Here is a 27,373-nt window from a genome sequence, read left to right as displayed (position 1 = left end):
ATCTCTAATAATTCACGGATTTCATTTCTTCACATACTCCTGCAAGAGTATTAGCAGAATGTAACACATGCCACTCCTGAGTGTTTCTGCCTATGGAGGTGAAATCTTCTAATTTGTAAATACCTTTTTTAGGTTGGGATGTTTAATTCAATTTTTTTCTGCATCAATGTGTTATACATCCTGTTTTGCGAGAATATACTAGTATAGAATTTCACACAAAACAAGTTTGTGTTTGACAGCAGCAGAGACGGGTAAGCATGTTTGCCTCCAGAGGAATCCATGCTGCAGTCAAAGGGCAGGATCTTCTTCCAAAGTAGTTGCTCATGGCATCTGTAAATGCTCCAAGGCCCACTTAAGGCCAATCTCATTATCTAAGAGGTTTGACAGCTGCAATGCCTGAGCGTTTTTTGGAATTACTTAAGTATTGTCTTATGAACAGTGACAGACATCCTCAAAACAATACTGAGGTACCTGATTTGGTGTCCCACTAGTTATGACTGAGATCCTTCGATCACAAGTGGCAACAGCAAGAACTTGGAAACACATTAAATATGTCATTATGCGCTGCCCTCTGGTGGGTGTAAGTTAAAAAAACAGCCTGTAGTTTTTTGAAGGGAAACATGATTACACATTGTCTGAAGTTTCATATTTTTTTTTTCTGTCTTTCTGTTTTGTTAAGTAAAAAGAAAGCCCAAGTAATTGATATTTAAAAAGTCGCCACCAGAGATCTTTTAACTGATGATACTGCCCTCAACTTCAACATATCCTATGTTTCCACCAATGTTCTAACTCAGAGAAATCTGAGTTTGAACACGCTACTTCACATCTTTAACCAACTCTTTTTCATTATTAATGAAACACCATCAGCAAGACAGTTTTTTTAAAGTTATTAGATCTTTATTTGATTTCTTATCTTATGCATTCTCATTCAAAAGGCATGAAGATAGAAAAGGAGACAGAAAATGGGCCATGGATATAAATATACAAAGAGGCAAAATCTTTACAATCAGTAACATTACATAAAGGCTTAAACTATCCATATGGACATGGGTCACAGCACTTTGGATTACTAAAGGTAATTTTACCAGAAGCCACATCGGACACAGGCTACATGGTGGTTAACCATGAAACTTCATGCAACAGCCCAACATTCAAGCTGTGTCTTACCTTCATCCACAAACAATAGAAAAGTTAGATTTATATGCATTATCTTCCCTCCCCCTTTGACAATGCTAAATATACAAAACTCAGCCCCAGTGTTTCTCTGAACATGTGTTCTTTGTTCCTCCCCTTGGTAACTGCAAATACGAAAACCCAAAAATACAGATGGTGTAACTCGTGTATATACAGTCAGTCATCACTGTTAAATATAAGACAAGTACCATGCTACAGATCAAAGAACTCAGACTAGTCCATTAAAAAGAGAAGCACAGTAGTACAGTCAAGTACGAGATGACATAATAGGCCACATCGGTCAGAACTGAAACTGGTCTACTTCAAGTATCCAATTACATTTAAAACCCCATCTAAAATCAACAGATCTAAGAATCCACATTCACAAACATTTTAAAATTGGCACAAACTCTGGTTAAGTATTTACTGAATGTGCAGATTACCAAGAGTTTTTTTTCTCTAAGTGCAAAGAAGTCAAGAAGCTAGCATAATAATATAAAAAGAATTAATAACAACAACATTGATTTTAACATAACGTAATAAATAAGGGAATAGACAAGTCATATAAAGAAAATGTAGTTTAAGAGGAAACAAGAAGCTAAAGCAAATACAAAGGATGACATCCAACAATCAGCAGAAACAATGAGCCACAATTTTCAATGTTGAACATTAACAAAAGGCACATACACAAACGCACACACGCACACTATGTACCAGCCAATGTATGCACATGCGTAGGCACAGGCATTTAGTATGGGATCTGGTTTTGATAATACTGGATCATGTCGTAGGTTCTACTCCTGTGAGACAAAAAAAATATTTGGACAAATGTGAATAATGCTTTCTGGAAACCAATATTAACAGGAATAGATGAAGAGTATGTGAACCATTTTGGTTTTCTACTGACCTGTTGCTGAGGAAGCAGTTCTGGATGACTTTGATGATGAAGGAAGCTGCATCTTTCTCACTCAAACCAGGGTTGAACCGCTGCCTGTATGTTGGGGAAGAGAGTATGAGCAACAACAGCAAATTACATTTAAACTGTTTATTCTCATTCACATTGATACACATGCAGACACATCAACATGCCTGACTCACTTGAGTAATTTGATGGTCTGTCCTCTAAAGCAGGGAAGGCCAGTGTCCAGCATGAGTGTAACCAAGGAGACCACTCCATCCATGTAGGGCCTGGTTTACCAAAGGAACTTGTTTTAATGTTATTTAACCTCAGCCATCTTTATAGCACAAGGAACACTTCCTTTAGCACTTCTGCATACTCACCTGACAGCCAAGTATCCCCTCACACACATCTCCATGAACCATTTGAAGGGTGTTGCCTCCATCTTCCCACCCATGATCATCACCATCTCATCGGTCAGCTTGATATCTGGCTCCCAGCCGAGGTTCCCACCAGGAGAGCTTTCAAAAATGAACCCGAAGTCTAGAAATACAAAAAAAAATTTTTTTTTTAGTGCTGATGGATCATGTAACATGAAGATAATGTAAGGCACGATCAAAACAAATACAATCACTCAAAACATTCGATAAAGACTGCAAACAGAATGATGCAAAATAAAAGCTTAGGTTAAAGAGGGTTATAATTCCATTATTGTATATAACAATGGAATGACATTTTCAAAAATAGTTAAACGTTTGGATGCACTTTGAGAATCTTAAGACCTGTGCTACCAACTATTTTCACATTTTTTTGTTAATAAACTTTTTTATTTAAAGAAAAATAAGTTAAACATGTTGCTCTTAAATCTGTATACATGCCAGTGATCAAGAAAGAAAAAAAATCACATCATTTCAAAAGCACATACACTCTCCCATCACAGTACTTCTATACCAGTTCTGGACTGGTAGGGAACTTATAAATCACCAAAAATAAGAACTGGGAGTGATAAGTACAAAAATGAAAATAGAATAAATAAAATAGGTAAGTATACAGCAGCAGTACGTAAAATGGACAGTAACAGCTGTAAAATTAATACATGTGTCTGCTCCATATGTCCCTTTCCTCATTCATAACTTTTCCTGCAAATAATATCCTATAGTGGGGTGATAATAACTGCATTTGCAAAATGTCCAACACAAAAGGTAATAATTAAAGATTAAGTCAGATAGTTTGCTTTATAAAGTACATAAATAACTCTTTTTGCTGAAACAAAGAAAGAAAAACTGAACCAGATGAGTGGAGTTAAAAGCCTGAAAATGAATGTTAGCTTCTCCATCATATAAATGTCTTGAACCACTTTGATCCAGTTCTCGACTGTAGGAGAATTCTTTCATTTTCAAATTTTTGAGTGCATCTTTCTCCCTTCCATGTAGCTGTTTATATCTATAAGTATATAAGATAGTTAAGTCTACAAGTCAACCTAAAACCTTTTTAAGCTTGGTAATCCATGACAAAATACGCACCGATGTGGATAAGGTGGCCCTGGCTATCCAGCATGATGTTGCCATTGTGTCTGTCTTTTATCTGCAGCAGGAAGAGCAGCAAGCTGTAAGCTGCCATACTGCGGATGAAGTTGTACCGTGCCTGAAAAGAGAAGTGTTGGAAAGAATTTCAGTTAAACTGTTAAATACAATGTGCGAGCACTGATACATGTGGTAGAGTTAATGACTGATGAATGAAAGAGCCTGCATTTACCTTCTGGAACGCTAATGTGGATTCATCTCCATACTGGTTCCTGAAATAGTCGTACATGCCGAAGTCAGTCTGTCGGCCCAGCTGATCACGAGACTTGCAGTCTGGGATGCACTCGATCACTCCACACTGTGGTGGAACATCAGCAAATAAGAATGAGAAGTACATAGATTTCAGGGGAGAGATAGAAAAAAAACAATTGTTTAGGACATTCAGTTGCTCCTGTCAGGAAGTAATTTAGAGTACAATAGGAAAAGTTTTATATGAACTTACTCCAGGGGCTGTGGCCACGACCCGGTAAGGAAACACATAGAGATCCAGGCCAACCAGCTGGAAGATGTTCTTAAACAGACTGATGATCTGAAGAGCCAGCATGTCCTGTGAACACAAAGGATGTAATTGGTAAGAAAAGGAAAGTCAAGCAAAAAATTCAAATCACTTCAAAAGGAAGATAGCAATGCAGTAAGTGAAGCGAGAAGAGTGTGCAACGGAGACCTGTCTGCAGTCGTCTCCAACTTTAAAGATGGCCGCCTGCCAGCAGATTCTCTTGGCCTCCTCTTCGCTCTTCACCTCATCTCCAGAATCTAAGCAACACTTCAGACCTGAGGGGAAGATGACATGACACTCTGTTTGTCCGTGCACAACATTTCAGAAATAAAATATCTACAATAAGTTCATTTAACATTAGCAGTACCTTCTTTTTCCAGTTCACTGACGCCACACCTCCTAACTTTAAACTTGGCCAGGTATGGAGCTTTGGCGGCACTGAATAGGGGGGGACAAAAAAGGGCTTTTGTAAGTTCAGGGAAGCCATCATATTTCTTGTGATTTTTGGTAATAATGGTTATGAGCACTATAGAAAATGGTTTTGAGGCCCACCTCTGCATGGGTGTTCCAGACTTGTAGTCTATGTCCAAAACTATGGCTTCTGGGTTACTAGGAAGATAACATCCGGGTTGGACTTTGATCTGTGACATGGCTTCCAGGCAGGCCCTCTTCCTCTCCTCCCCTTTGGGAAAAGGCCTGATGAAGACAAACAAAAACAACTTGAACACAAGTTTCCACACTTCTATGACACACTTTACTGAGAATAGCATGCATGGGTATCTCACTGAATGACTTCAGACCATAAGTGACAGTCAGGCTCTGCTGTTATTCACAGAGGGGAGTCACTTGGGAAGAGAGTGACAGAGAGTGGGAGCCAGGGGACAGTCCACGTGTTTTCTCCAGATAGTTGCAATTAGTGCTGTAATGAGGGCTGTGGGGGATTTTGTCTGCCGCTAGGGGGCTATCAAAGCACTCTCTGTTAGAGCCAGCAATAATGGGGCCTGTAACAAAACTTCCAGACCGGTGCATAATCAGAGAGACAGTACAGCAAACACTTGATAAATAAATGAACAACAATGGGATTTAGAGAGGAGACCACAGGTGGAACAAGGCAAAGAAATGAACAAAACATCTTGGCTCAGTGGAACACTTGTTATCACTTCATTAACCCCTTGAAGGTTCCTATGAGGGTTTTGTTTTACAGTAAAGTTAAACTGTAGTATTACTTTGAGGCCTTCCTAAATACTAGTTTCTTTCAATGTCCCAGTCAGATTATGAGTGTATTATATTGCATCATTACTTGAGATGGCATTTAACTGAGGAAGATAGTATATAATGATGGAACCAAAACACGGGATGAAAAAGTGATTAAAATGAGATGATGACAATAGGACAATGGGATATATAATTAAGCAAAGCTGATAGGAGAAGACAAATAACTCACGGTTATAGGTTATAGTAAATGGATTGCAGGCCTATGCAGGCTTTGTTGAGGCCCAAAAAAACAAAAGCAGCATTTCCTTTAGGGCAGTAGATTCAGCCCTAATTTGTAAAATGGTTTTAAAAGAAGTCCCAGTGCCCCCAAACAGTCCCGACTCTCACCTGCACTACTAAAAGTGTCAAAAACACACACTTGAGTAAATGTTACTGTAATGGCACCTCAACCAAATACAGGTGACTGAAAAACTGACACTTTTACGGAAGAAGATCAATCTAAAACATTGTGTTAAATTTGGAAAAAGTGCAGCAGTAATGCAAAAAATATGCTACTGTAACTTAATGGACCTCACTCTGACATCTCTCCATCAGTGCATGTATTGGACCAGAGCTTGTGTGTGTGCGCGTGTGTGAATTCAGGCCTTTGTGTAGTGTAACAACAGAGTGTAATTTGTAATTTCCCCATTGGGGATTAATAAAGAGTATAAGTTGTAGAAATGATTAATTATTAAATGAGAAAAAAGTTTATACTTGATAATGGCTGACACATTGGTGATCTTGTTGAAGAAGTCAAACTCTCTCTGGTAGAAGTCTTTGGCCGGGCCAGACAGAGAGCCGGTGATCTCCTCCACCATCTGCTCCAGCAGCTCACCTATGTCAGCTGCAGGGAGAGAGAAGGTTGTAGGTTCTCATATGTTCACTTGTTGTGGCGTAGATGTGTTGAGTCAGTAAAGACATAGTGAGGGGGAACATCTCACGGTCTTTCTGGTTCCCTTCCTCGTCAAGGTATATGTTGGTCTTCATGTTCCAGATGAACTGGTGAGCCAGCAGCTGAGACTTCTGAGCAGCCCAGAGGATGTACTCTCTCACATAACCCATCTAAATCAGATTGTAAAACGAAAGCAAGACATGGAGAGTTCTGAAAATGTCAATCTGAAGATTTGAAGGCTTTGATTAATTTGTAGACTCAAAAAACCTGATATTTACCTTGTCGTAACGAAGCGCTTGGACAATTTGAGGAATGTAAAACAATATGGCATCCTAGAAACAGTAGAGAAATTATTTTTCAAGCAAGAAAAAACTATAAATGCCATAAATGTGTCACTGCATACTTATGGAACACAGAGTACCCTAAAATATGGGACACTCCTTTGGCTTATCAGTCACAGTTTTATCAAATTGTATCAGTGCTGTCTGAACACCATTATGAAGTGATGGAAGAAGTACTCATATTGGTTAATTAAGTAAAAGCAGTTATACCACAGAGTAGAAATACTCTTACAAGTAAAAGTTCTGGATTCACAACTTTACTTAAATGAAAGTCCAAAAGTATTAGCATCAAATGTCCTACTACCATCACCTCTTTCTCACTCTTTAGCAAAGTCAGTGCTGGTGGTGTTTAATACTGTATGCTACCTGAGGAAATGACAACCAATTGTGTATGGGTTATGTATTTATGAACGTACAGGAGGAAAGGAGCGGAGTACTTTGACCCCATACTGGGCTGTGAGAGGGTGAGGAGGGTACATAGAGGAGAAGTAGGACAGTCCAGTTGGGGGATCTGCCGGGGCCCAGCACAGGACATGACTTAGCTCTGGAGAGTCAGCATCAATTGTGTGCCACGTCACAAGGAACTGAAGAAAAACAAAAGAGAGTGAAAGTAAATTGAGAAAAATATCAAAATGTTTCAAGTTCAATCTTTTTTTTTTGCTACTCTTGCTTGATGTGTATCATCTACCGAGTCTTACTAGTATCATTACGTTATTGATTCTCCTTGCCATATCATGTTCTTTACAGTAAAATTACAGTTTACTTTTCCATCAAATAAATACAATTGCCATAAACAATATTATTGTTGTTCTGTTATGTGTTGTGCTATTTGTATGTCTGTCAGATACATGTTGTTTACCAACAAAAAATTTAAAATGAAGTTACATAAAAAAAAAAAAAATTCAGGCTCAAGCCAACATTTTAAATTAATACTTTCATAGGTTCTATTATTATGTGCAGCATGCATCACAAGATCCATATTTCTGCATCAATCTGACATCAATCTGACATCAATCTGACGCAAGGTTCCGACCCCACGCCTGGCGGTGGGCTAACTAGCCTCCAGAGGAAACTGTGTTTATTAGTTACTAAAGTGACTGGAATAAACAACTATGAGATGTCAAGGAGGATCAGCCCATAAATTATGGTGGCCTTTGGGGAAGACCGTGCTCTGCCTCCCTTGCTTCTTCTTCAGACAAGTAGGAGGCTCATTAAGTGTTCAGTCAGAGAGACATAAATGAAGAAGACTAGCAGAAGCTAGGAAAAGAGACTTAAACAACACTAACATTTCTTAAGGGGCATGATTATGGCCACTTGAAAGCAGAACGCTGAGTAACAAAAACACAAACTTTTTTTCCATTTATGTTTTGTTGTAATTTAACAGAAATGCACGGGTGGAAAAACTTAAAAAGTCAGGTCCGAACATTTCAAATCCTAAAAGTCAATGGCATGGCCAAACTTCCAAACCTATTAGGATGATAATGGATGACTGAATCTATACCTATGGCTATAGATGATTGCAATGGCTCAAAGTAGTGTTTAATCCAATGCAAAATGAGGTCCAGAAAGGGTTTTACTCAGAAAAGATATTTAGCTTACACACTCAAAATAAGAGAAGGTAAGTGCAGAAAACATTAGGATTAGGAATTAGTCATGGTATAGCTACAGCAAATAAAACAAATAAAACAAAACAAAGCCATCTTTTTGTCTGTAGTTTCAGGCGGGGAACCTCACCTTGACTGCTTCTGGAACATCACACACAGCAGCCGGATCCATTCGCACTAGGCGAGTCACCTCTGAGACAATCGCCTCAGTGTTTTTAAATCTGAAAAACAATACAAAATTTAATAGGTGCATGTCCAATAAAGGACTTTATCTTTTCTGTTTTGCACTTGCTATGATATAAACGTGCATGTATGTGTATATAAAGCACATTGTGTATGAATAAAGTTGGTGATTTGATTTGGATCACTTAAGTTACAGTCCTGCAACAAAGCCATAGTGTGTGTAACAGCTATTTGTTGGTGAATATATTAGACACAATAAATTAAAGTGTAATATTTGCATAATCTGTTGAAGATATTTTCATTCAGCTACAAATTGTAGCTGTTTGCAAGTTTAATGATGTAAGAGGATTTCATTCTGAATTGTCTTGCCACCTTTGTGTTGTAGTTGATCATTCAAATACCTTTTGCTGCAGGGAATACAGTGCAGATGGTTAGGGATTTCAACTTAAAAAACAGTTCACTTTGGATGCTTTTGTTAAAAGTTTTTTTGTGAGACAAAATCTATTACACTCTCGGTTTGACATTGGTCGAAACTTGGGGGTATAATGCATCTTGTTTCTCGGTGTACCTGGCAGGCAGTTGCAGTGCAAGGTAAGGTGCTATGCTCCAGGCCAAGTTGATGTTATCCTTCCACTGTTTCTCTGTCAGACTGATGTATTTGGACCTCCAGTTAGCAATGCTGGTTTCCACCGACTGTTCAGTAGCAATAGCAAGCTCCTGAGTGGATAACGGGTTGTACCATATTGTCAGCCGCTCAATCTCGCTGGCCTAAAGAGAGACATAGAGGGGATGGGATTCATAATAATTCACCAATAGGATGTCAAGTATGGAACTACAGTACATGTAGAAATGGTTGATGTTATTCTCTCTGTTACCACATACAGTATGTGTGAATATAGATAGTGGATGAGAAAATGTAGTGTAGTACCAGTAAAGCCAGTAAAAGAGTCCGGCGTTTCATGTAGTACTTGTGCAGCTGTGTGCCTCTGTTGCTTTTTTTAGACAGTCCTGAAACAGGACAGGAACAATAAATCAGTTATACATTGTGACATCAGAAATATTATATTCTTGACCTATTTCATCTATAAATGAGAAGCAGATGTGAGTTTCAATGTGACCATCTTTGCAGCATATGGTGTGCTCCAGCACAGCTGTTGTAAGTTTATGCTGTGTGTGTGTTTTACCTGATTTCTTGGATATGGTGGACATCCCGGACGACAGAGGGTAGGTGTTGATCCATCCCTGAGTCACCTGCTGCCTCTGGCCCATAGCGGCATCAAGACTGTTCCTGCTATCTGCCCCTGCCACCACAGACAGGCTGTTCACAGACATGTCTTGGGGATCTACACAAAGTAAAATCAAATCCACATATAAGTTGCAAAATTCTCTTGCTAATGTTTTAGATTCTAATTCAGTTAATATTACTGATAAAATAGGACAACTGTTGTACTGTGTTGTACCTGGGGGAACCAGCTGGTTGGCAGCCAGATACTTTTTGTCAGACTGCAGGCTGGCATAGAACTTGATCATGATACTGATGTCTTCTCTCAGCTTCTTATCGGTCTGAGTGGGAAATTTGGGAGTGGCACTACACAAAGACAGAGATGGCAAAGAAGTAAGTGGACAGAGAACTTTAACAGTTTTCCTTTTTGCCTACAAAACAAATTTAAACCATATTTTTTCCTACCTGAAGTAGTCAAAAGCTGATGAATAGATCTTCTCTCGCAGGACATTTCTGATGGTGGCATTTGTCACAACATCAGAATGCAGAAGGGTCAGACCCAGAGTCAGCAGTCTGAAATAAAGCAAAGTGATGACACAATATCAAGTTTAGTATTTAGGATTTCTGGCAGTTGATTATTACAGCATTAAGGATAAAACCAATTTGCTATTGTGACAATGAGACACAGTACCTGAATCTTGGACCAATGGCAGCAACATGTCGGTTCAGGCTGCTTTTGGGCCCTCCGACACTCAGAGAAAGAGATCTCTGCAAAATGGAGGTGAAAATCTCCACCTGGTCAGCACTGCTGTACTTGGCTATCTCAAACCTCTGCACCAGAAACTGGAGGGAGAAAAGAAAGAATGTATAAAGATGTGACAGTTTCCAACCCTTTTATCCTTAAAATAATAAGCTTAACTACATTTTGTGACAAATGCACCAATGCAAATGAAAATGAAATACAAAGAAGTAGTTTATGCCTGCCTGTCACTGACCTCTATCCAGAGGAAGTGAGGGATGACGTCAGGTTCACAGGGTGCAGGTTGACTCTCCTCTGAGACAGCCAGAGGGCCGGCTTCTACCTTAGCCTCCGAAAACAAGCCCATCTTCAGCTCTAATGTCATCTGCCAAGCTCCTGCCATCTCCCGCATAAACTAGGCAGATTGGGGGGGAATAAGAATGAATTTACATATCTCAAATCAAGATACACATTCATGTAACAAATTATTCCTATGATTTTCCTTTATGAAAAGGGATAAATATACTCACTGGCACTTCCACCCCGTTGTGTGCAGCCAGGAGCCATTCCCAGCATGCGATAGCAGTTTCCATGCCATGTTCTGTAAACATCTTCAGAGGAGACCAACACAGATGGTGCAGGAGTTGAGGATTGCAGTCTGAAAAACAAAACATAGAAAATGTCCATTATTGAATTCTAACGAGAAACAACCAGCACTATTGCTTGATATTCAATACAAAACCAAATGACGCAGAGCTGCTCACTTTTGGTAGTTATAAGCAAAGCGGCCATCTTGAACATGGCCTGGGTGAAGGCCTCTGGGTCTTTTCTGTCAAGAGCACTGGTCATCTGATAGATCATCAGCTTGGTGAGATCTGACTGGCTGTGAGTTGCCTGTGAGAACTGGATCATACCAGCCACCTACACAGCACATAAACAGACAGGTACGAATATTACTGTATGCAGGAAGCATAGAAAAGTCACATATTCTTAATATTTACAATATTGAGACTTCACCTCTCCTGTGTAGCGGTTGCGCAGGTTGAGGGATGCCATGAAGTTGGAGTAGTCCTTCTTCACGCATGCAGGTCTCTCTGTCAGCTGGGTGGTCTAATGAAAAAAAAAAAAAAAAAAAAAACACAGTTCAGGGTCCACTTAGGGCAACACAGTCACAAGCTAGGAAAGTAGATTTATAGCTGTACTTTAACACTTCTGGCTATACCGAAGCTATATGCTTCATGCTATCATGCTGGAGCTCTGACTCTCTGTATTTAGAGATATGACCAACCTGAGGGAAAGCAGCCTACAGTTGGCCACATGGTGGAGGACAGCACCAGCATAACCAGTTAGCCAAATGGGCAACCAGCCAACCAACCCACCCGTCCATTGCAGGTAAGTAACCAGGTAACCAGCAAATCCGCAAACCAGCCAAGCAACCAGGTAGGTAGTTCGGTGCAGTTTAACAAAGACAAAATACAACAAATGAAGCAAATGAAAAGACAGATATAGCAAAATGCAAGCCCATGAACATAAACGCAATGCATAGCAAGCAAAAACATGTCACAATGACTAGTAAGCATGCACACACGAACATACAATGCTGTAAAAAAGACTGGACTCCCAGTGTTTCCAGAACCATAGACATAATAAAAGACATATATATGCAAAAAGGATATAAGACACTGGACTGGTCAGTGTTACAAAAACTGCAAAGGCTTTGACAAAGCAACTTAATGGCACATTTGTTAACCAAAAAAGCCAATTATTTTGGACAAATGTTAATAAGCATCCAATTAACAAGCCTGTAAGGTCAAAACAGTCTGTTCCAAAGATGTTAAAAAAGTACTGGGACAAAATGACAAGGCATTTCTTACTAAAAATGTTTAACTGCCCTTACAAAAGTCTTTGGTAGGATTGTCAAAACAGATGCTGTGCTTTTGTTGTTGTAATGTTCAATAATGTGTGTCTAAACAATGTTTTCAGTATTTTTTATGTGACATACTGACATTTTTTTGGCAGTCTTTTAATATAATTAAATGTGATAGGTAGCTCAGATTTACCTCACCAACCTTACCATTAATTTGAGCTGTGTGATGTTTTCTAAATATAAGACCGCCCTTGATCTGAGGAAAGGGCCCGTGTTCCCTGCATGTGTGTGTGAAACTCACGCCTAGTGTAGTACTCTGTCTGTTGTAGCCTGCAAAGTGAAGTATGCTCTCTGTGGCCATGGCCAGGCCAGTGTGCTGGGACAGTCCCGACACCCAGTTCTGATGCTTGTTCAAGTACTCCTGCACAACACACAAAATACAGGTAAGATACAAGAATGGACCATAAGAGAGAAAAGGGGGGAAAAGAGAAGGAGTAATAGAACAACACTGACGAATATTCTCTACAGTCAAAATAAACAATGACTTCCCTTAAAAAACTAAACTGATGTAAAGCAACACTAGAGATTTTTTTGTAACTTAAAATAATGCTTTCAAAATCGTTTCAGTGGTTCATCAACTCGTAACAGGGTGAATGTCACTTCTGCATTCACTTTGCAGCTCTCTATTGGCAATAACCGCACTCTACAAGTTTGCCAGATTGGGTAGCAGATCTGTTGTTTGAATGGGAAATAATGGGATAATTCCGCTTCCAACCTGGGACCAAAGCGGGACAAGTTATTTATAATAATAATAATAATAATAATAATTTAATTTATAATAACTGTTTATTGATCCCCATTGGGGACATCACAATTTACACTCTGTTTTGTTAGAAATCACTACACATAGGCCTGAAAAACACACACGCACACACAAACAAACAGACACACACACACACACGAGAGATGTCAGAGTGAATGGGCTGCCAGTGCTGGACCAGCACCCTGATTGTTGCTTTAAGTAACTTGGATTATTAGGTTACTAGTTACTACTATACTATACTATACAGACAAGTAAAGTCAGCTGTGAAGTTCAGACTTTTAGTATTGACTTTAAAAAGACCATCAACAACATTTCTTAGACTTACTTCCAGTAATATATCTAATATAGTATTTGCTTCTTTTGTTAGTTTTGCATAATCAGAAGGAATCAGTAGTTACAATTATTATAATCCCTCTAGTCGAGTGTGTGCTGACCCTCCCTTAAACTCCCCAGCTCTGTTGATTTTTCTGATGTCAAAGAAGAGATCTCCACTCAGATCTTCACACTTTATGAAACATAAAAGGTAAAGGAATTCACCTGTAAGTGGGACTTTGTGACTGAAGGGGCCCATTTCATTGCCTCTTTCAGGATCTCACCACAGCGAGCAGCAAAGTCTTTCACTATGCTCTAAAGGGAGATAATGAAACCAGAATGTGATCATTTAAGAAATACAAAAGGGCTATTAGATCATCAATTTCAATTAAATGTATCCCTAAACATGTTGAGATAAGGTAGACTCTTCCTTAGAGCTTTCTGTTGGTATATGAATGTAAGAAGCTTATGTCACGTCATGAAAAAACATCACATTAAAATCCATCAAAGATCCAAAAAGAACAAAGACTGAGCAAGAACAAGGCCACAACTGTCTCTAAAACCAATGATGTGCTGTCCTCTAGTGGTTATAAATGTAATGTGAGTCCAAACTCACCTCTCTGGCCTCATATGTGTCAGGAACAGTGATCCTGTATGGGGTGTCTGGGATGTCATAGTATGGCTGATCCTTGTGGATGTCCTAAATAAACAGAGAAGAAATTTGTTGCAACTGAAGTGTATAGGTGCACCTATCTAAACACCATGCTCTTTAAGCAAAACAAATTTAAGCTCCGCTTTTATTCCACCAAAGGACACTTTTATTCTTTGACTAATAATGTTGATTAAAGCTTCACCAGAGGAGATACTCATACAATCATACTTACAGCACTTAGTGATAGAGAGAGGGTCTGCAAGATGTCCAACATGGTCTTCAACACACGACCGCTCCAAAGCAGATGGGGGAATCTAGAATAGGTACAACACAAGAGAAGTAGGATTCATATTATATAAAACATGATGAAAAAAATGTAGGCAAAAAAGGATCCCGGACACTCACGTCTCAGCCAATCCAGAAAGGTATTTGTCTGCCACTCTGCGAATCCTCTTGTGGGTGTGGTTAAAGTTGATCAATAAGAATTGGGCATGTCGCTCCAATTCCTCCTCATGCTCTTTGGTCTTGGGCTAAAAACATGAGAAACATGATTTCATTTTTAGTCAGTGATACTGATATAAATAAACATACAGTCAAAAAGACGTCCAAGCCTTTCAAAATTGTTTGCCGTCACCCCAAATTTGAAGAGAAACCATACTACCTACCTTCTCAGCCATCATCTGGAGAAAGACATCGAACACCTTATCGCTAACACAAATAATGCACTGCATCATGCCTGCAAAGAAAGAAAAAAGGGGAATTGGAGAAAATTAATACCAAATCGTGAGGATAAGAAAGACCAGAGAAGAACGGGTGTAAATCCCTCACCAGATTTGTCTTTCTGGATGGCTCTGTCTTCAAAATACCGAAACATGACCTGAAACCTGTCAGGATCATTGGATCGTAGCATCCTAAAAGAGTGCAAAAGAAAAGAGTGGTAATAAAAAAGTTTCATAATATGACCTCACGATGAACAAAAAATGAATAATGTGAACTGGATACAGAAGTGTATAAGGAGCTGACCGCATGTATTCCAGTCTGTAGACTGAGAGCAGGTACGTGGACATGGCAAAGTCAAGCTTGTTTATGAGGGCAGAACCTTCTGGAGGTGGGTCGAGAAGATTGCTGATCGTTGCTCGCAAATCGCTCAACTCAGCCTGGTGGACAGAAATGGAGAATTAAAAGATAAGTTCTGGTGTTTCTGTTTTCAAAGATACTAGGGGGGAATAAAAGTCTGTTTACGGGCTGTACCGGCGTGACTGTATCATTTTTCAGGGCAGAGTTATATTGCAGTTCGGAGCGAAGAGGTTCTCCACTGGGAAAGGTGAGAAGAGGAGACGTGGTGGCAATCTCACACACACCTTCATACCACTCCTCTGGCCAAAGCCCTGAAAAGACAAAATATATTCATCCCAAAAAATACAGGAAGACCCTAGACTTCAATGACGCTGATGTTGTATACTAATATTTCAGATTTGATTAAGATATTTAGAGCTGTGAAAAAAACACTCTGCAGTATGGTTTTGGTTATATTTGAGTTGATACTGATGATAGAAAAAGCAAAACATCTGTCTTTATCTTGTTTAATTAAATCTTTTATAACAACCATAACATATTTCTATTTCACAATCTGGTGTGAAATAAATCTCCATAATTACTTAAAGGTCCCATGACATGGTGCTCTTTGGATGCTTTTATATAGGACTTAGTGGTCCCCTAATGCCGTATCTGAAGTCTCTTTCCCAAAATGTAGCCTTGTTGCAGAATGACAGCCACTTGAACCAGTCCCACAATGACCTTTCCTTGGGATGTGCCATTTCTTTGTCTGTAGCTATTGAGGAGTGGCCTTGACCAACTTCCACTTTGCTTGTTTGAAAGTCATTATGTCTCACTCTTTCTCATGGGCGGACAAAATTAACTGGGCGGGCAAAGCAGACAAAGGGGAGGTAACCTTGCTCCTTATGACTTCATAAGATTCCAGATAGGCCCATCTGAGCTTTCATTTTCTCAAAGGCAAAGCAGGATACCCAGGGCTCGGTTTCCACCTGTCACGATTTCTAGCCACTGTGGGACCATAGGCCGGCTAGGGGAATGCATATTCATGTTTAAAAAAACTTATAAAGTGAAATTGTCATGCCATGGGATCTTTAAAGTTACATTCACTTCATTATCACAACAGCTTCTTGTAACTCCTCTTGCCATAACCTGGGTGACCCGTATAAGAAAACAGATCTATAACCATCAGATGAAGGCAATGGAAACCTTGATGTTTTAAAACTCCCCACAGTTCCTAGCTCAGTTTCAAAACTTCATCACTGAACAGGGAAACGATTTTGTGATTTGAAGAAGCTACTGCCCACTTAACCAAAATCAGATCTCTCCGACTCATTTCAAGTGATATGGTGCAGAAATGCAAAACTTTTGACTAAATATGTAGCATTCGGAAATCAGTTGCTCACCTGATCCTTCCACAGCAAAACCCATGACCACAGAGTACAACCAGAAGTCCCTGAACAGCTTCTGGAGACGGGGCTTGGCCTCTTTTATTGGTGGAAGCCGCCTGGTCAACTGGAGTTAGAAAAAAATATTTATTTAAATGTATCACATTCTGTTTAAAGTGAATCTTTAGGAGTAGTAAAATGGTAATTCCTACAAATAGATTAAATCTTTTTTGATATGCTGCACAATGAATACAGATACACAACTAAAATAAATAAACAACTGCAAAATATCTCTTACCAGACTACAAGTCCTTCAGTAGGCAATTAGTATTAAATCCTCTTAACAGATTCGCTCAATTGTGAAGAGTTAAAGATTTTAGTCAGTCACAGCACTTTTGGGTCTGTTTGATCTGGTCTATTTGTTCAGGAGGAGCCCACATCAAAGTTCAGTTTTGTATTCAATCCTTTGCTCTTAGTCCTACAAACAGGAGCAACACAGCACTTCCCGCCAGCACAGTAAAGGTAAGACATTTTACAGTTTGAGACTGCTATTAAGAGAGTTTTTATGTAACATCTTTTGTATTTTTAGCAAGTAAAGACATGAATTTATTCTTATAGATTTATTAAAACGTAAGTTCATCGAAATCTTCTAAATGTTGATCAGATGATTTTTAGGCAATACTAAATGTCTATTCTCCCTTCCTCAGCCTTCAGCATGTGGGTCATCACCGTCATGTCTGTGGCCTGTCTGCTGGTCAGTCCATCCCTGGCTGGGATTAAAGACCTTAGCTCTCACTTCACTGACCCTGAACCAGAACCCAGGGGCTTTGAACCAGGGGGGGCAGTGGATATAGAGGCCATCCCCTTAGAGTTCCACAAAGAAAACACTGTTACTAACGACCTAGTTTTGGATGGCTTTGAGGATGAAGATTATATTGATTTTGATAAAATCCTGGCTTTGGGCAGCGACGACTACACGTGAGTATTAACTGTTGTTACTTCTGGTGCATTATATCAAAACTAAAATGTTAAGAAAAGAAGTTGAGATGTCAAATAATTTAAAACAGAAATTATATATGGTAGGCAATGTTATTTATAAAGCAGCTACTGCATAAGTGCTTTTAGACTTTCTGAACAAAATGCCTAAACAAATTTAGACAAACAAATTCTACTTCTGAATGGCTGGATGCTGAGTTTACGATATGTTTCAGTGAAGGGGATGAGATAGATGAGATTGCCACACCAGCCCCAGACATTGACATCTTTGCCGAACCTTCTGACCCAAAGATCCGCCGTGCCAGACTCCTACGGCTGTTCCACAGTCGGTCTCGCCTCCAACGCCTCAACATTGTTAATGCCCATTTCGGTTTCAACCTCTATCGAAGTCTTCGTAACGACGTCAACCGGAGTGACAACATCCTGCTAGCACCTGCTGGAATCTCTGTCGCTATGGGGATGTTGGCTTTAGGGGCAGGACCTGGTACCCATGATCAGATATATAAAGCTCTGGGATTCGCAGAGTTTGTTAATGCTAGCCATCATTACGACAACACAACAGTGCATAAGCTCTTCAGGAAGCTGACGCACAGGCTCTTCAGGAGGAACTTTGGTTACACACTACGCTCTGTAAACGATGTCTACATAAAAAAGGATGTCGCAGTGAAAGATATTTTCCGTGCAGAGACAAAGGCTTATTACTTTGCAGAGCCGCAATCAGTGGACTTCAGGGACCCTGCCTTTCTGGACAAGGCCAACCGTCGCATCCTAAAGCAGACCAAAGGACTGATTAAGGAACCGCTCAAGAGTGTGGACCCAAATATGGTGCTGATGCTGCTCAACTACCTGTACTTCAAAGGTGAGTAAAAATCGGGACACACTCTGTCCTCCACCTACTTTCAAATGATGCGTATGTAGCAGAACTGTGAGGAAAGTAAAATTACACTACGTCTTTCTGCTGAATTAAACATATGAATCTTATTTGTTTGTATAAACAGGTACATGGGAACAAAAATTCCCCAAAGAACAGACTCATTATCGCAACTTTCGAGTTAACGAAAAGACAAATGTCCGCGTGCCAATGATGACCAACAAGGGGAACTATCTGGCTGCTGCCGACCACGAACTAGAGTGTGACATCCTACAGGTCGGTGGCCTCACAATAGTTTAACATTTTAACTTGGCATCTGGAGGGTGGCAATTTCCTGACAAACATGCATACTGTTCTATAAACAAGTCGACATGGGATATTTATTAATAATGATGTACATTTTCTATTTTCAGCTCCCTTACACAGGAAAAATTAGCATGCTTATTGCCTTGCCTAGAAAGATCACTGGCATGAGGACCCTGGAGCAGGAGATCTCTCCCACTGTTGTCAATAAGTGGCTCAAAAACATGACAAACAGGTGAGCAGCCTTTTCCCAACAAACTAATGAATAGCTGATGCAGTGTGCAATAAACGTTTGGGAGCACCTTAATAATTAAAGGCTTGGGTGAACATGCTAAAATGTTTAGACATAGTGGTGATTTAAAAGCTATACCATGAGAATGGTAATGGTGGACGTGAAATGTCTATGGCTCCCTTCAGGACTCGAGAGGTGGTGTTACCTCGGTTTAAACTGGAGCAGAACTATGACTTGATTGCAAATTTAAAAGAGATGGGCCTCACTGACTTGTTCCAGGAGAGTGCAGATTTCACTGGAATGACCTCTGAAAAAGTTTCCATGAACTGGGTGAGTAAGACTGAATCAGTCATGAGGCAAACATCAAAACAAATTAAAAGTGTTTTGGTCATTCATTCACCTGGACACATTTTCAACTGCAATCAATAAACTATTTCAAAATAATGGAAGCCTGATCTCCTTCCCCAGCTTAAGCACCAGGGGACCATCACGGTAAATGAAGAGGGCACTGAGGCTGCTGCTCTGACCCAGGTCGGCTTCATGCCCCTCTCCTCTCAGATCCGCTTCACTGTGGACCATCCCTTCCTCTTCCTGATCTATGAGCACCGCACAGACTGCCTTGTGTTCATGGGCCGGGTGGTCAATCCTTCACAGAACTAAACTAAACAGCTAAAATATACCCTTACAAATTCCATGTTTGGTTAGAATGTCCAACTAAGACATTACTGACTTTAATAGCTGGGTCATTGTTTAACAATAATAAAATACTGCTATTAGTGCAATATGTATATGTAAGCATAGAGTGTGAGTGTAGTGAATGTTAGTGCAGTGTCTTACCTCACATTTAAACTAACATAATTCTTCTAATGAGAGTCTGTCAAAGTGACTCAATGATTATCTGTCTGTTAATGTTTTATCTTGTGCAATGAGCCCAGTGAAGAAATATGCTCAAAAATACATTATATACCTGTCATTAACCTAATGTTGTACTGTAATAACACCAGAAAGAATACGTGAATACATGAATAACACAAGAAAGGGGATAATAAAATAATAAATAAAACTGTTAGCCAAGAATTTCTTTGAAAATTATGAAGAGAGAGCTTTAAGGAAAACATGTTATCAACATATAATTTATTTTCTTATCTCATAATTAAACACATCTAATATATATATATATTTGAAAGAAAAACAAGGTATTGCAGTGTAACGTAATTCAGCAGTGAACCGGTGACAGATGTTTGTACTGCAGCTAACAGGGTAAATATTTGTTGATTGTTCCCAAAAAAGGGCAACAGTTTGTACAGACATCACATACTCACCACAGCAATCACCGGAATGAGGACTCCAAGATTTCCAGCACTACTTGATGCCTACGGGAGATAAAGAGCCATTACTAATTTACCAACAATGTAACAATTTCCTGTTGTGTTCAAATGTTAATGCATTTAAGCACGTACCTTCAGCGCTGGTCCCTTGTCTGAGGCCCTCTCACTGGCTCTCTTTCCTTCCAGGCCAAGTTGGACAAACAGCTCTAAAAGGTTTACCATCAGCTCATCCACCAGTTGCTCCCCCTGCAGGTTGGCTGCAATGTTGGCCAGAGCATTTATCACTGCCAGAGAACAGTGCCTAGTGGAGGAAAGATGGAGGGAACATTTAAACACAGTTCCAAAGAGACATCAATGTAAATAAGATCAACAAGACAACAACAAATATGAATGTTCTCCCAACTACATTTCCTGCTTCTACATGAAAACAGTCCCCTGGTGGAGCTAGTAATTTTCTGGTCAGGGTAAGAGCAGATGCTGACCTGTAGCCATGATCTCTGTAGTCTTTGGTGGCTGAGTAGACCACTGAGCTGGCCTTCACACTGATCTGCTGGAACAGGTTCCACCCCTCCTGATACATGTATTGCTACAAGACAGAGAGGCAGACAGGAGTAAGACTGTCAATGGACCAGTAATCTTCTCTTACTACTTATAATATTTACACGTTTCTCAAAATCAAAAATCCCATTATTACAGTGGTCAGCATCAGTGGTTGACAACAAGTGATGTGTATCTGCTGTATAATTTCAGATTATTTTCCAGTCCATTGTTTATTGTAGTCTATTGCACACTTGGCACCTTGGTTACATTCCAAAGGGTTGTCAACTAGAATATTGGAACCTATTCTTAATGCATTGTACTGAGCAAATAAACAGCAGCCAGCAGGTTTGCAGTAATTACAGCGTGTCAGTCCCTCTGGGTTAAGAAAAAAAGGGTTACATTGCGTCTATTTAAGCAACAGTAATAAAAGGTTCAGTCTAATATAACATAGATACTATGAAACAAATCTGCATTCACCTCACCAATGGGTTACACATTTGAAAGATTCCCTGGTGCAACCATAAATGTATCAAAATAATGGAAGAAAGATGCCCTAAAAATGTGTTCTCATTGTATCTTTGAACTCACATTTCCTGTAATGACCATGCAGCCAAGCTGGTCGATGATGAGGACATCCAGCTGTGATGGAGGCTGGCAGAACTTTTGTTGAAGGATTTGTAGGATGTGCTCCATGACTTTAGGAGTGTCTCTCAGAGCCACTGCAATATGGCCCAGTGCTCGAATGGTGTGATCTGGTATCAGATGGGCATCCCTGGAAGAAAGACACATTTTATTTTTAGAGTAGCTGTTCATCAAGGATTTGAAAATGAATACAAGGCACAATGTTGCTTTTCTTCAACCGGAAATGTTGCATACTTGTCATTCTCCTGTGAAATGTATAAACGGTTGGACAGACTAGCCAGAAAGGCCTCCACTATCACATTGTCCATGGTCAGACCAGCTTTCAGACATCTGAGAGATTAGAAATGCACAAAAAGATGAACAATTAAAGTTAAAAAAAATAAAATTAAAATTAAAATCTTATTTTCAAGTCTGTGGCTGCGCCAGGTGTTTGTGTCTGACCTGCATATATTGTCAATGGAAATGTCTCTGAGCTGCTCGTACATAGATGGCTGGTCTTTCCTATTGGACAGGAGGTTGAAGGTGGACTGGGAATGCTCATTGGTCACATTTATCCTAATTTCTCCTGTGCCTTAAATAAAGAGTACACAGTTCAAAGACAAACACATCAAGAGCATTAAAAACAAGCAATTTTAAATCTATTACAATTTAAAACATTGCGCCTTGCACATAAAAAGAAAAAAAAGGCTGATTGTGGTCTTAAATCTAAAGCCCATGTTATCTTTTAGAATCTAACAAACTGGCAGATAATATATGAAAAAATAGCACACTGTGAAGAAACAGTAATCTAAATTTGCAGCAGCTAATCAATTAAAACTCTGTTCAGATCAATAGTGGATTAGAGCTGAATGTAACATAGATATATATGTGTCACTGTATCATCAGCTAAAGTATTTTTGTCCCATTTTTTTTAACTTTAGTTATGAATTTAATTAAATAATTAATTGAATAAAATATTAATAAATAAATGGTTGAATGAATATTACCTGTGTTGCACTGGCTGTGATACTTATAGAGTTTTACAAGAACAGGGGAAGGAACTACCAGGAAATCCCTAAGAGAGGTAGTAGCAGAGTGAGCAACTACTGGAAACCTCTCACATAGACGACCAAGGCCCTGAAACAGAGGGGGAGACAATAAGAGAAACTGAGCAATAAATAATAGAAATGTATGATCTGCAACACAGTTTTGGGTCAAGTTCAAAACCAGGATTACCAGGATGCTGACTTATTTTTAGTTAAGTCATTTTCTGTCACATTTCTCTTCTATTTGAGCATAACTTAGTACCCTGGCTACCTTGCAGTCAAATACCTGTAGGCAACAGATGAGCAGGGGCATATGAGCAATGATGACTTTACTGGAGGTTTTCGACTGCAGCTTCTCTGACAGTTTAGTGCACAAATTCTCAGCTCCTGAAAAAAAAAAGACAACAGAAAAGAAATTTTATGCAAACCATGAAAAAATAAAACACATCCAGTGAATGACTACTGAACACAAATATCTGCTCACGCTCTTCTACAATCGACTACCTTGTTCATCTTTGACAGCCCACACCATGAGGTCCACGCAGGCAGCGTTGGCTTGGCAACGAAGCTTGAGAGGGCTCTGTTCCACTGGCAACCCTCCCGTGTCATAAAGTACCCGCTGCATCTCTGACTGACTACTGCTAAACTGTTCAAGTACAAAGTCATGCACTTGCCGTACAAATGCTGGCTGCAAGGCTGAGAAAGATGAAGAAAGTATGAAAATTTGACAAAATATTCTATTTGTTAGAAGACAATATACAGCAATAATCGCAGGACTGTGGGGATTTAATGCGTTACAAATAAGCTATCTATGATGCCTTACCTTTCATGTAGTATAGTGTGTCCCGCAGCATTTTGAACACACACACATAGAGAGTGTCACTGAAGGTTTTGTAATAGAAGTTGATTCCAGGATTAGACTTAACAACAAACAGAAGAGACAATGAAAGAGAAGATTATTTCACTGATAATGCCATAAATTTAACTTTGAATTTACCATTGGTCAGTGGTTACATAGTTACCTCTGTAACTTCCATCATAGTGGCATCCAGAGATTTCAAAAAGGAGTCGGAAACAAACTTCTTCACCTGTAAATTGCCAATATGCACAACCACTGGTAAAGATGCAATTTACGTAAACGGGATGGGAAACAACAGATAGAGTATCTTGTAGGGCTGCACGATATTAGGAAAATATCAAATTACGATTATTCTGACCGATATTGCGATTGCAATTAGATTCACGATATTGGAGGAAGTGATTTTTTTTTTAATCATTATTCTCATTTTTATTGAAAAAAAAAAAAAAGATGATTGATTTTTTTTTTTGCGAGGATCTGTACCAAACAAAGATTTTTTTCTTTGGTCCTTAGGATACAATTTGTAGGCCGGGATATCTCTGCAGCACCACATTACTTTAATTTAGAATGGTTTTACTCATATTTTTCCTTACAAATATTGCGCCCACCTGCAAACCTTTTATATATACACTAGTTCATATTGCGGTTTCAATAAAATTGTGATTAACTGTGCAGCCCTAGTATCTTGGTAGACAGGAAATGGGCTACTGTACCATGCCCAAGAGCTGTCGGAGCAGCTCAACAGGCACCTCCACCTCGTTTTCATCCCCCATGAAGAGAGGAGACACTGAGAAACTCGAGCTGACTGTAGAGAAATAGTAGGCAGGATCTACTGTGCTGCTGTCTGGGAGGTAGGCACCTAAAATAAAAGAGCCCAAAGGACATAAAAAACTACGGATCCATAGTAGGTGGTTTCGAGCAACAAAGGATTCATCCAAAATAAAAAAACTTTTACTGTAGGCATGTGAGATATGTCTGCAGTGTACCCAATAAATATCATTCATTTAGGATATACAAGTGCAGATTAGCAACATGCAAGTAACTAGTCTTTACATAATGCTAATGACTCACAATGATGAACTAGCATGAGTTGACAGAATCCAGGTTTACATCGGCAAACATAAACCTAATCAAAGCTGCTTGAGTTTCTCGAATTTTACCTTCAAAGTAATGCGGGCCAGGCGCTGTAGGAGAGCAGGGAGAGTGGCCTCCCGAATCTGTACAGATCTAGGAGACACCACATTAAAAACATTTATTTATCAACTAACTAAACATAAAGTCATTGAAAATAGTCTCCACTTATTGTCTTGAACACACAAAACATCTAAATCCAATCAGCTCCATCCCAACATATACACACCTGCGCAGAGGCATCCAGGTTGGTCCCGGTGGATCTGCGCAGAGTTTCACTCTGGCACACTGTAAGCAGCGACGATGGCATGATAGAACGAAAGTCATTGAAGGATCGGCGCCGCACTCCCTCAGTTTCCTCTGTGACGCAGCGGGCCGGGGGCGAATCTTTGGGGAAGAGCTTGGACAACAGGGCTTCGTCTGTGTAGCTGTAGCGGCCAAATGCTCGAGTCATGCCAAGCAGGCTGGGGACAGAATACCTGCACAAGTAAACTGGAGGAAAGAGAGTACTGATGTTATGCACCTTTTTGCCTTTGCGTGTGTGTGTGTGTGTGTGTGTGTGTGTGTGTGTGTGTGTGTGTGTGTGTGTGTGTGTGTGTATACCTTTGTCATGATTATCAGGTGTTTGGCACATTTCCTGCAATGACTGCATGACCTCCATTATAGTGTTCAAGATCTGGGGGGGAAACAATAACTTAGCACTTCACTGCAATGCAGCCTAACCTAGAAATTATATGTTTTTTCTAAACTTTCTAAACTGACCTCTTGTCGGGAGTCTGGGTCCCTCTGAGCCACATCGGCTAAAATAGTCACTAGACAGTAGCTGAAGTTTTCTGCAACTGGGAGATATTCTGAGAAACCGAAAATGACAAACAATGTGGCAATTTATGGACGGATATTAACACTATCTCAATATGTCTTAAGACAGTATTGAAAATGAGTAAGAATATTACTAAGTGCACAGTTACAGCAAGTAAATAGAGGCCATTGTAAAACAAAGGGGTCCACTGTAAGAGGATTGTTCTCACCCTTTCCTTTCTTTCCCGAGCTTTCTTCGATCCATTGAACCCGTGGTAGCCCTCTCAACAGGCTCAGCAAGTAAGTAACAAGTATGTCTTTGTGCTGCCAGAGTGAAAAAAAACATTACATACCACAAACAACTGCACTTGTTGGCCCAGAGCAACACATTTGTTTGCCTAAGAAACTGAGAAATCAAAGATATTAAGTACTAATTATTTATTCTGACAGTCAATTAAATCTGGGTCAAAGAAAATATGTCAAACATTACTTGAAAAGTGAAGCTACCATCTCTACATAATCAGATAGCAGGTAAGCTTTCCACCCTGTGGGTCAGTGTGATGAGATTAGAGGCTTACATGGCCAGCTGCATGTCTAATCGCCAGTTTAATCAGATTATGGGAGTAAGCTTATCGTGGTGATCTATGTAATATATTTGAGTCCTGCTGAGAGGCTGGTAGCAAAAGCAGACTAATAGTACTGATACAATAAAACCAATAATTTATGAATATGTCATGCTACTGCATCCCTTTGTAATAAACTGTAATTTGAGCAATGTTTGGATCATTTTATCCATTAACTGCCGGGACAACCTAAATATCTAATGTTTAAAGTGATGACCTAATGCACCCTGTGTTAAAAAGGCTCAACAGCTCGATTTCTTACTGACGCCCACTCACCTGTAAGCCAGATTCCACCAAAAACACAGCCAACGCAATAACAGCATCTCTGCGACGCACATCTAGAGTGAACACCCCACGGACTTCCACTGGACACATACATTGTAGCTTCTGGACCTGGAAGAGCACAAAGAGACCATAAATGTATGATCTTGAAATAAATTTATGATAGAGAGCTATGCATTGAAAGACCTGTGTGAGAGTGATTGCATGCTCGAGTGTTGCGTTTATTTTATTTTTTTAGAGCTATACCAGGAATAACAGAAAACTAATTAGAAATTAGTGTTGTGCATAGATTACATTTATCCACACTGGTCTTGGATTCACATAATTTAAATATCTTTCTAACTCTGTATTTTTTTTTTCTGTGGCTCAATAACGTTTACTGATGCTAACAAGAGGGAAACCATAATCTTCTATGTTTCTGCCCACTGTAACTATATTATTATGATACAGGTATTTAGGATGCTCAAGACAGTAACCTCACTATGCCTTAAAAGTGAATTAGATTAACCCATAGAACATGAGATAACCCACATGCTCCATAAAACAGCCAAACTCGGTGTATTCATGAGTGCCTATGTTTTGTTCGATCGCACCTACTTTAAATATGACTTTACCCAACACAGCTCTTTTTCACAATACTCTGAGAGCCCGTTTTGATTTTGACCTGACCCTCCCTGCAACAGGTATGTGGGGTCTATCATGCTAAACAGATCGCACGGTGTGAGCAGTTCTCTATCAACCTGTTTGACTGCAGTGCTGATCAAGCCTGATGCTCTGCCTGTCTGATGCAGTATTAGGCACCACACAAGCAGCGACGCCACTTTCTTCTGCATTGCTCTCTTCTTCTATTACATTGGAAAGACCCAGCTGCAGTGATATACAGACGCACGCACCAAATGTTAGCTTGGCTGTCACGTCAGTGATAAAAAACAAGCCACCGACTGTGCGGAAGCGGAGCTCCATCCTGAACAATTCAGTTGTTCAAAGGTCCTAACGTTGGCTTATTAATACAAATGTGTTTTGAGGAGCTCACTCGGTTTTCTCATTTCTCACCTTTTCGACCGGTGCTGGACTGTGGGCAGCTAAAGAGCGGGCCAGCGACAGGACTGTGTTGAAGTAAAATCCTCTCGTACCGCCTCCCATTACAGACATGTTTACCACCAACGCTACATACAACGAGCGAAATTGAGCGAGGAGAGGAAACAGACGAGCAGTGGCAACTGGCTCTGCCAGAGCCGCAGTACGGCAACTCAGCACGGACAA

The 27,373-nt window shown here is 39.8% G+C and overlaps 2 protein-coding genes across 5 annotated transcripts; one reads left to right on the top strand and one right to left on the bottom strand.

Annotated features, from left to right (window-relative positions):
- Nucleotides 1-880: 880 nt before the first annotated feature.
- On the bottom strand, nt 881-27,373 carry pi4kab (phosphatidylinositol 4-kinase, catalytic, alpha b). Of its 4 annotated transcripts, none has more exons than XM_034872961.1 (55): nt 27,164-27,372; nt 26,105-26,221; nt 25,436-25,529; nt 25,170-25,258; nt 25,011-25,083; nt 24,637-24,899; nt 24,437-24,503; nt 23,990-24,135; nt 23,440-23,505; nt 23,241-23,337; nt 22,922-23,113; nt 22,704-22,804; nt 22,379-22,508; nt 21,834-21,963; nt 21,627-21,722; nt 21,339-21,522; nt 20,693-20,796; nt 20,343-20,511; nt 20,205-20,255; nt 16,499-16,607; nt 15,291-15,427; nt 15,063-15,196; nt 14,868-14,950; nt 14,705-14,775; nt 14,445-14,569; nt 14,272-14,353; nt 14,004-14,087; nt 13,613-13,702; nt 12,554-12,673; nt 11,674-11,688; nt 11,403-11,495; nt 11,150-11,306; nt 10,916-11,043; nt 10,642-10,800; nt 10,338-10,489; nt 10,112-10,219; nt 9,885-10,012; nt 9,609-9,767; nt 9,353-9,432; nt 8,993-9,192; nt 8,372-8,462; nt 7,054-7,221; nt 6,575-6,628; nt 6,346-6,466; nt 6,119-6,248; nt 4,703-4,846; nt 4,518-4,588; nt 4,319-4,425; nt 4,097-4,201; nt 3,827-3,952; nt 3,595-3,715; nt 2,455-2,614; nt 2,272-2,361; nt 2,081-2,164; nt 881-1,973 (listed from the first exon to the last, which is right to left on the bottom strand). In XM_034872961.1, the coding sequence occupies exons 1-55, from the start codon at nt 27,260-27,262 to the stop codon at nt 1,922-1,924; spliced, it is 6,306 nt and encodes a 2,101-aa protein (XP_034728852.1). In that variant the 5' UTR covers nt 27,263-27,372; the 3' UTR covers nt 881-1,921. The 4 variants fall into 4 exon arrangements, with proteins under 4 accessions (XP_034728852.1, XP_034728850.1, XP_034728849.1 ...); XM_034872959.1 differs by having other exon boundaries at nt 9,609-9,725; nt 27,164-27,354; XM_034872958.1 differs by lacking the exon at nt 11,674-11,688 and having other exon boundaries at nt 27,164-27,354.
- On the top strand, nt 16,876-19,947 carry serpind1 (serpin peptidase inhibitor, clade D (heparin cofactor), member 1). Its single transcript, XM_034872995.1, has 7 exons — nt 16,876-17,002; nt 17,188-17,458; nt 17,692-18,335; nt 18,475-18,623; nt 18,761-18,885; nt 19,068-19,212; nt 19,351-19,947. The coding sequence occupies exons 2-7, from the start codon at nt 17,196-17,198 to the stop codon at nt 19,540-19,542; spliced, it is 1,518 nt and encodes a 505-aa protein (XP_034728886.1). The 5' UTR covers nt 16,876-17,002; nt 17,188-17,195; the 3' UTR covers nt 19,543-19,947.

Source organism: Etheostoma cragini, chromosome 5, assembly GCF_013103735.1.
Source record: "Etheostoma cragini isolate CJK2018 chromosome 5, CSU_Ecrag_1.0, whole genome shotgun sequence".
Classification (NCBI taxonomy): domain Eukaryota; kingdom Metazoa; phylum Chordata; class Actinopteri; order Perciformes; family Percidae; genus Etheostoma; species Etheostoma cragini.
Note: the sequence above shows the minus strand (reverse complement) of the source record. Positions and strands in the feature narration are given on the sequence as shown.

Bases quoted from the DNA above. Each gene is read 5' to 3' on its own strand.
- serpind1 (XM_034872995.1), top strand. From the start codon at position 17,196: ATGTGGGTCATCACCGTCATGTCTGTGGCCTGTCTGCTGGTCAGTCCA. The intron at 17,459-17,691 runs GTGAGTATTAAC...GATATGTTTCAG, and splicing joins TTGGGCAGCGACGACTACAC to TGAAGGGGATGAGATAGATG. The intron at 18,624-18,760 runs GTCGGTGGCCTC...TTCTATTTTCAG, and splicing joins TAGAGTGTGACATCCTACAG to CTCCCTTACACAGGAAAAAT.
- pi4kab (XM_034872960.1), bottom strand. From the start codon at position 27,262: ATGTCTGTAATGGGAGGCGGTACGAGAGGATTTTACTTCAACACAGTC. The intron at 10,013-10,111 runs GTAGGAAAAAAT...GTCTTTGTGTAG, and splicing joins TCAGCTTTTGACTACTTCAG to TGCCACTCCCAAATTTCCCA. The intron at 7,222-8,371 runs GTGAGGTTCCCC...GTTTTTCTTCAG, and splicing joins ATGTTCCAGAAGCAGTCAAG to TTCCTTGTGACGTGGCACAC.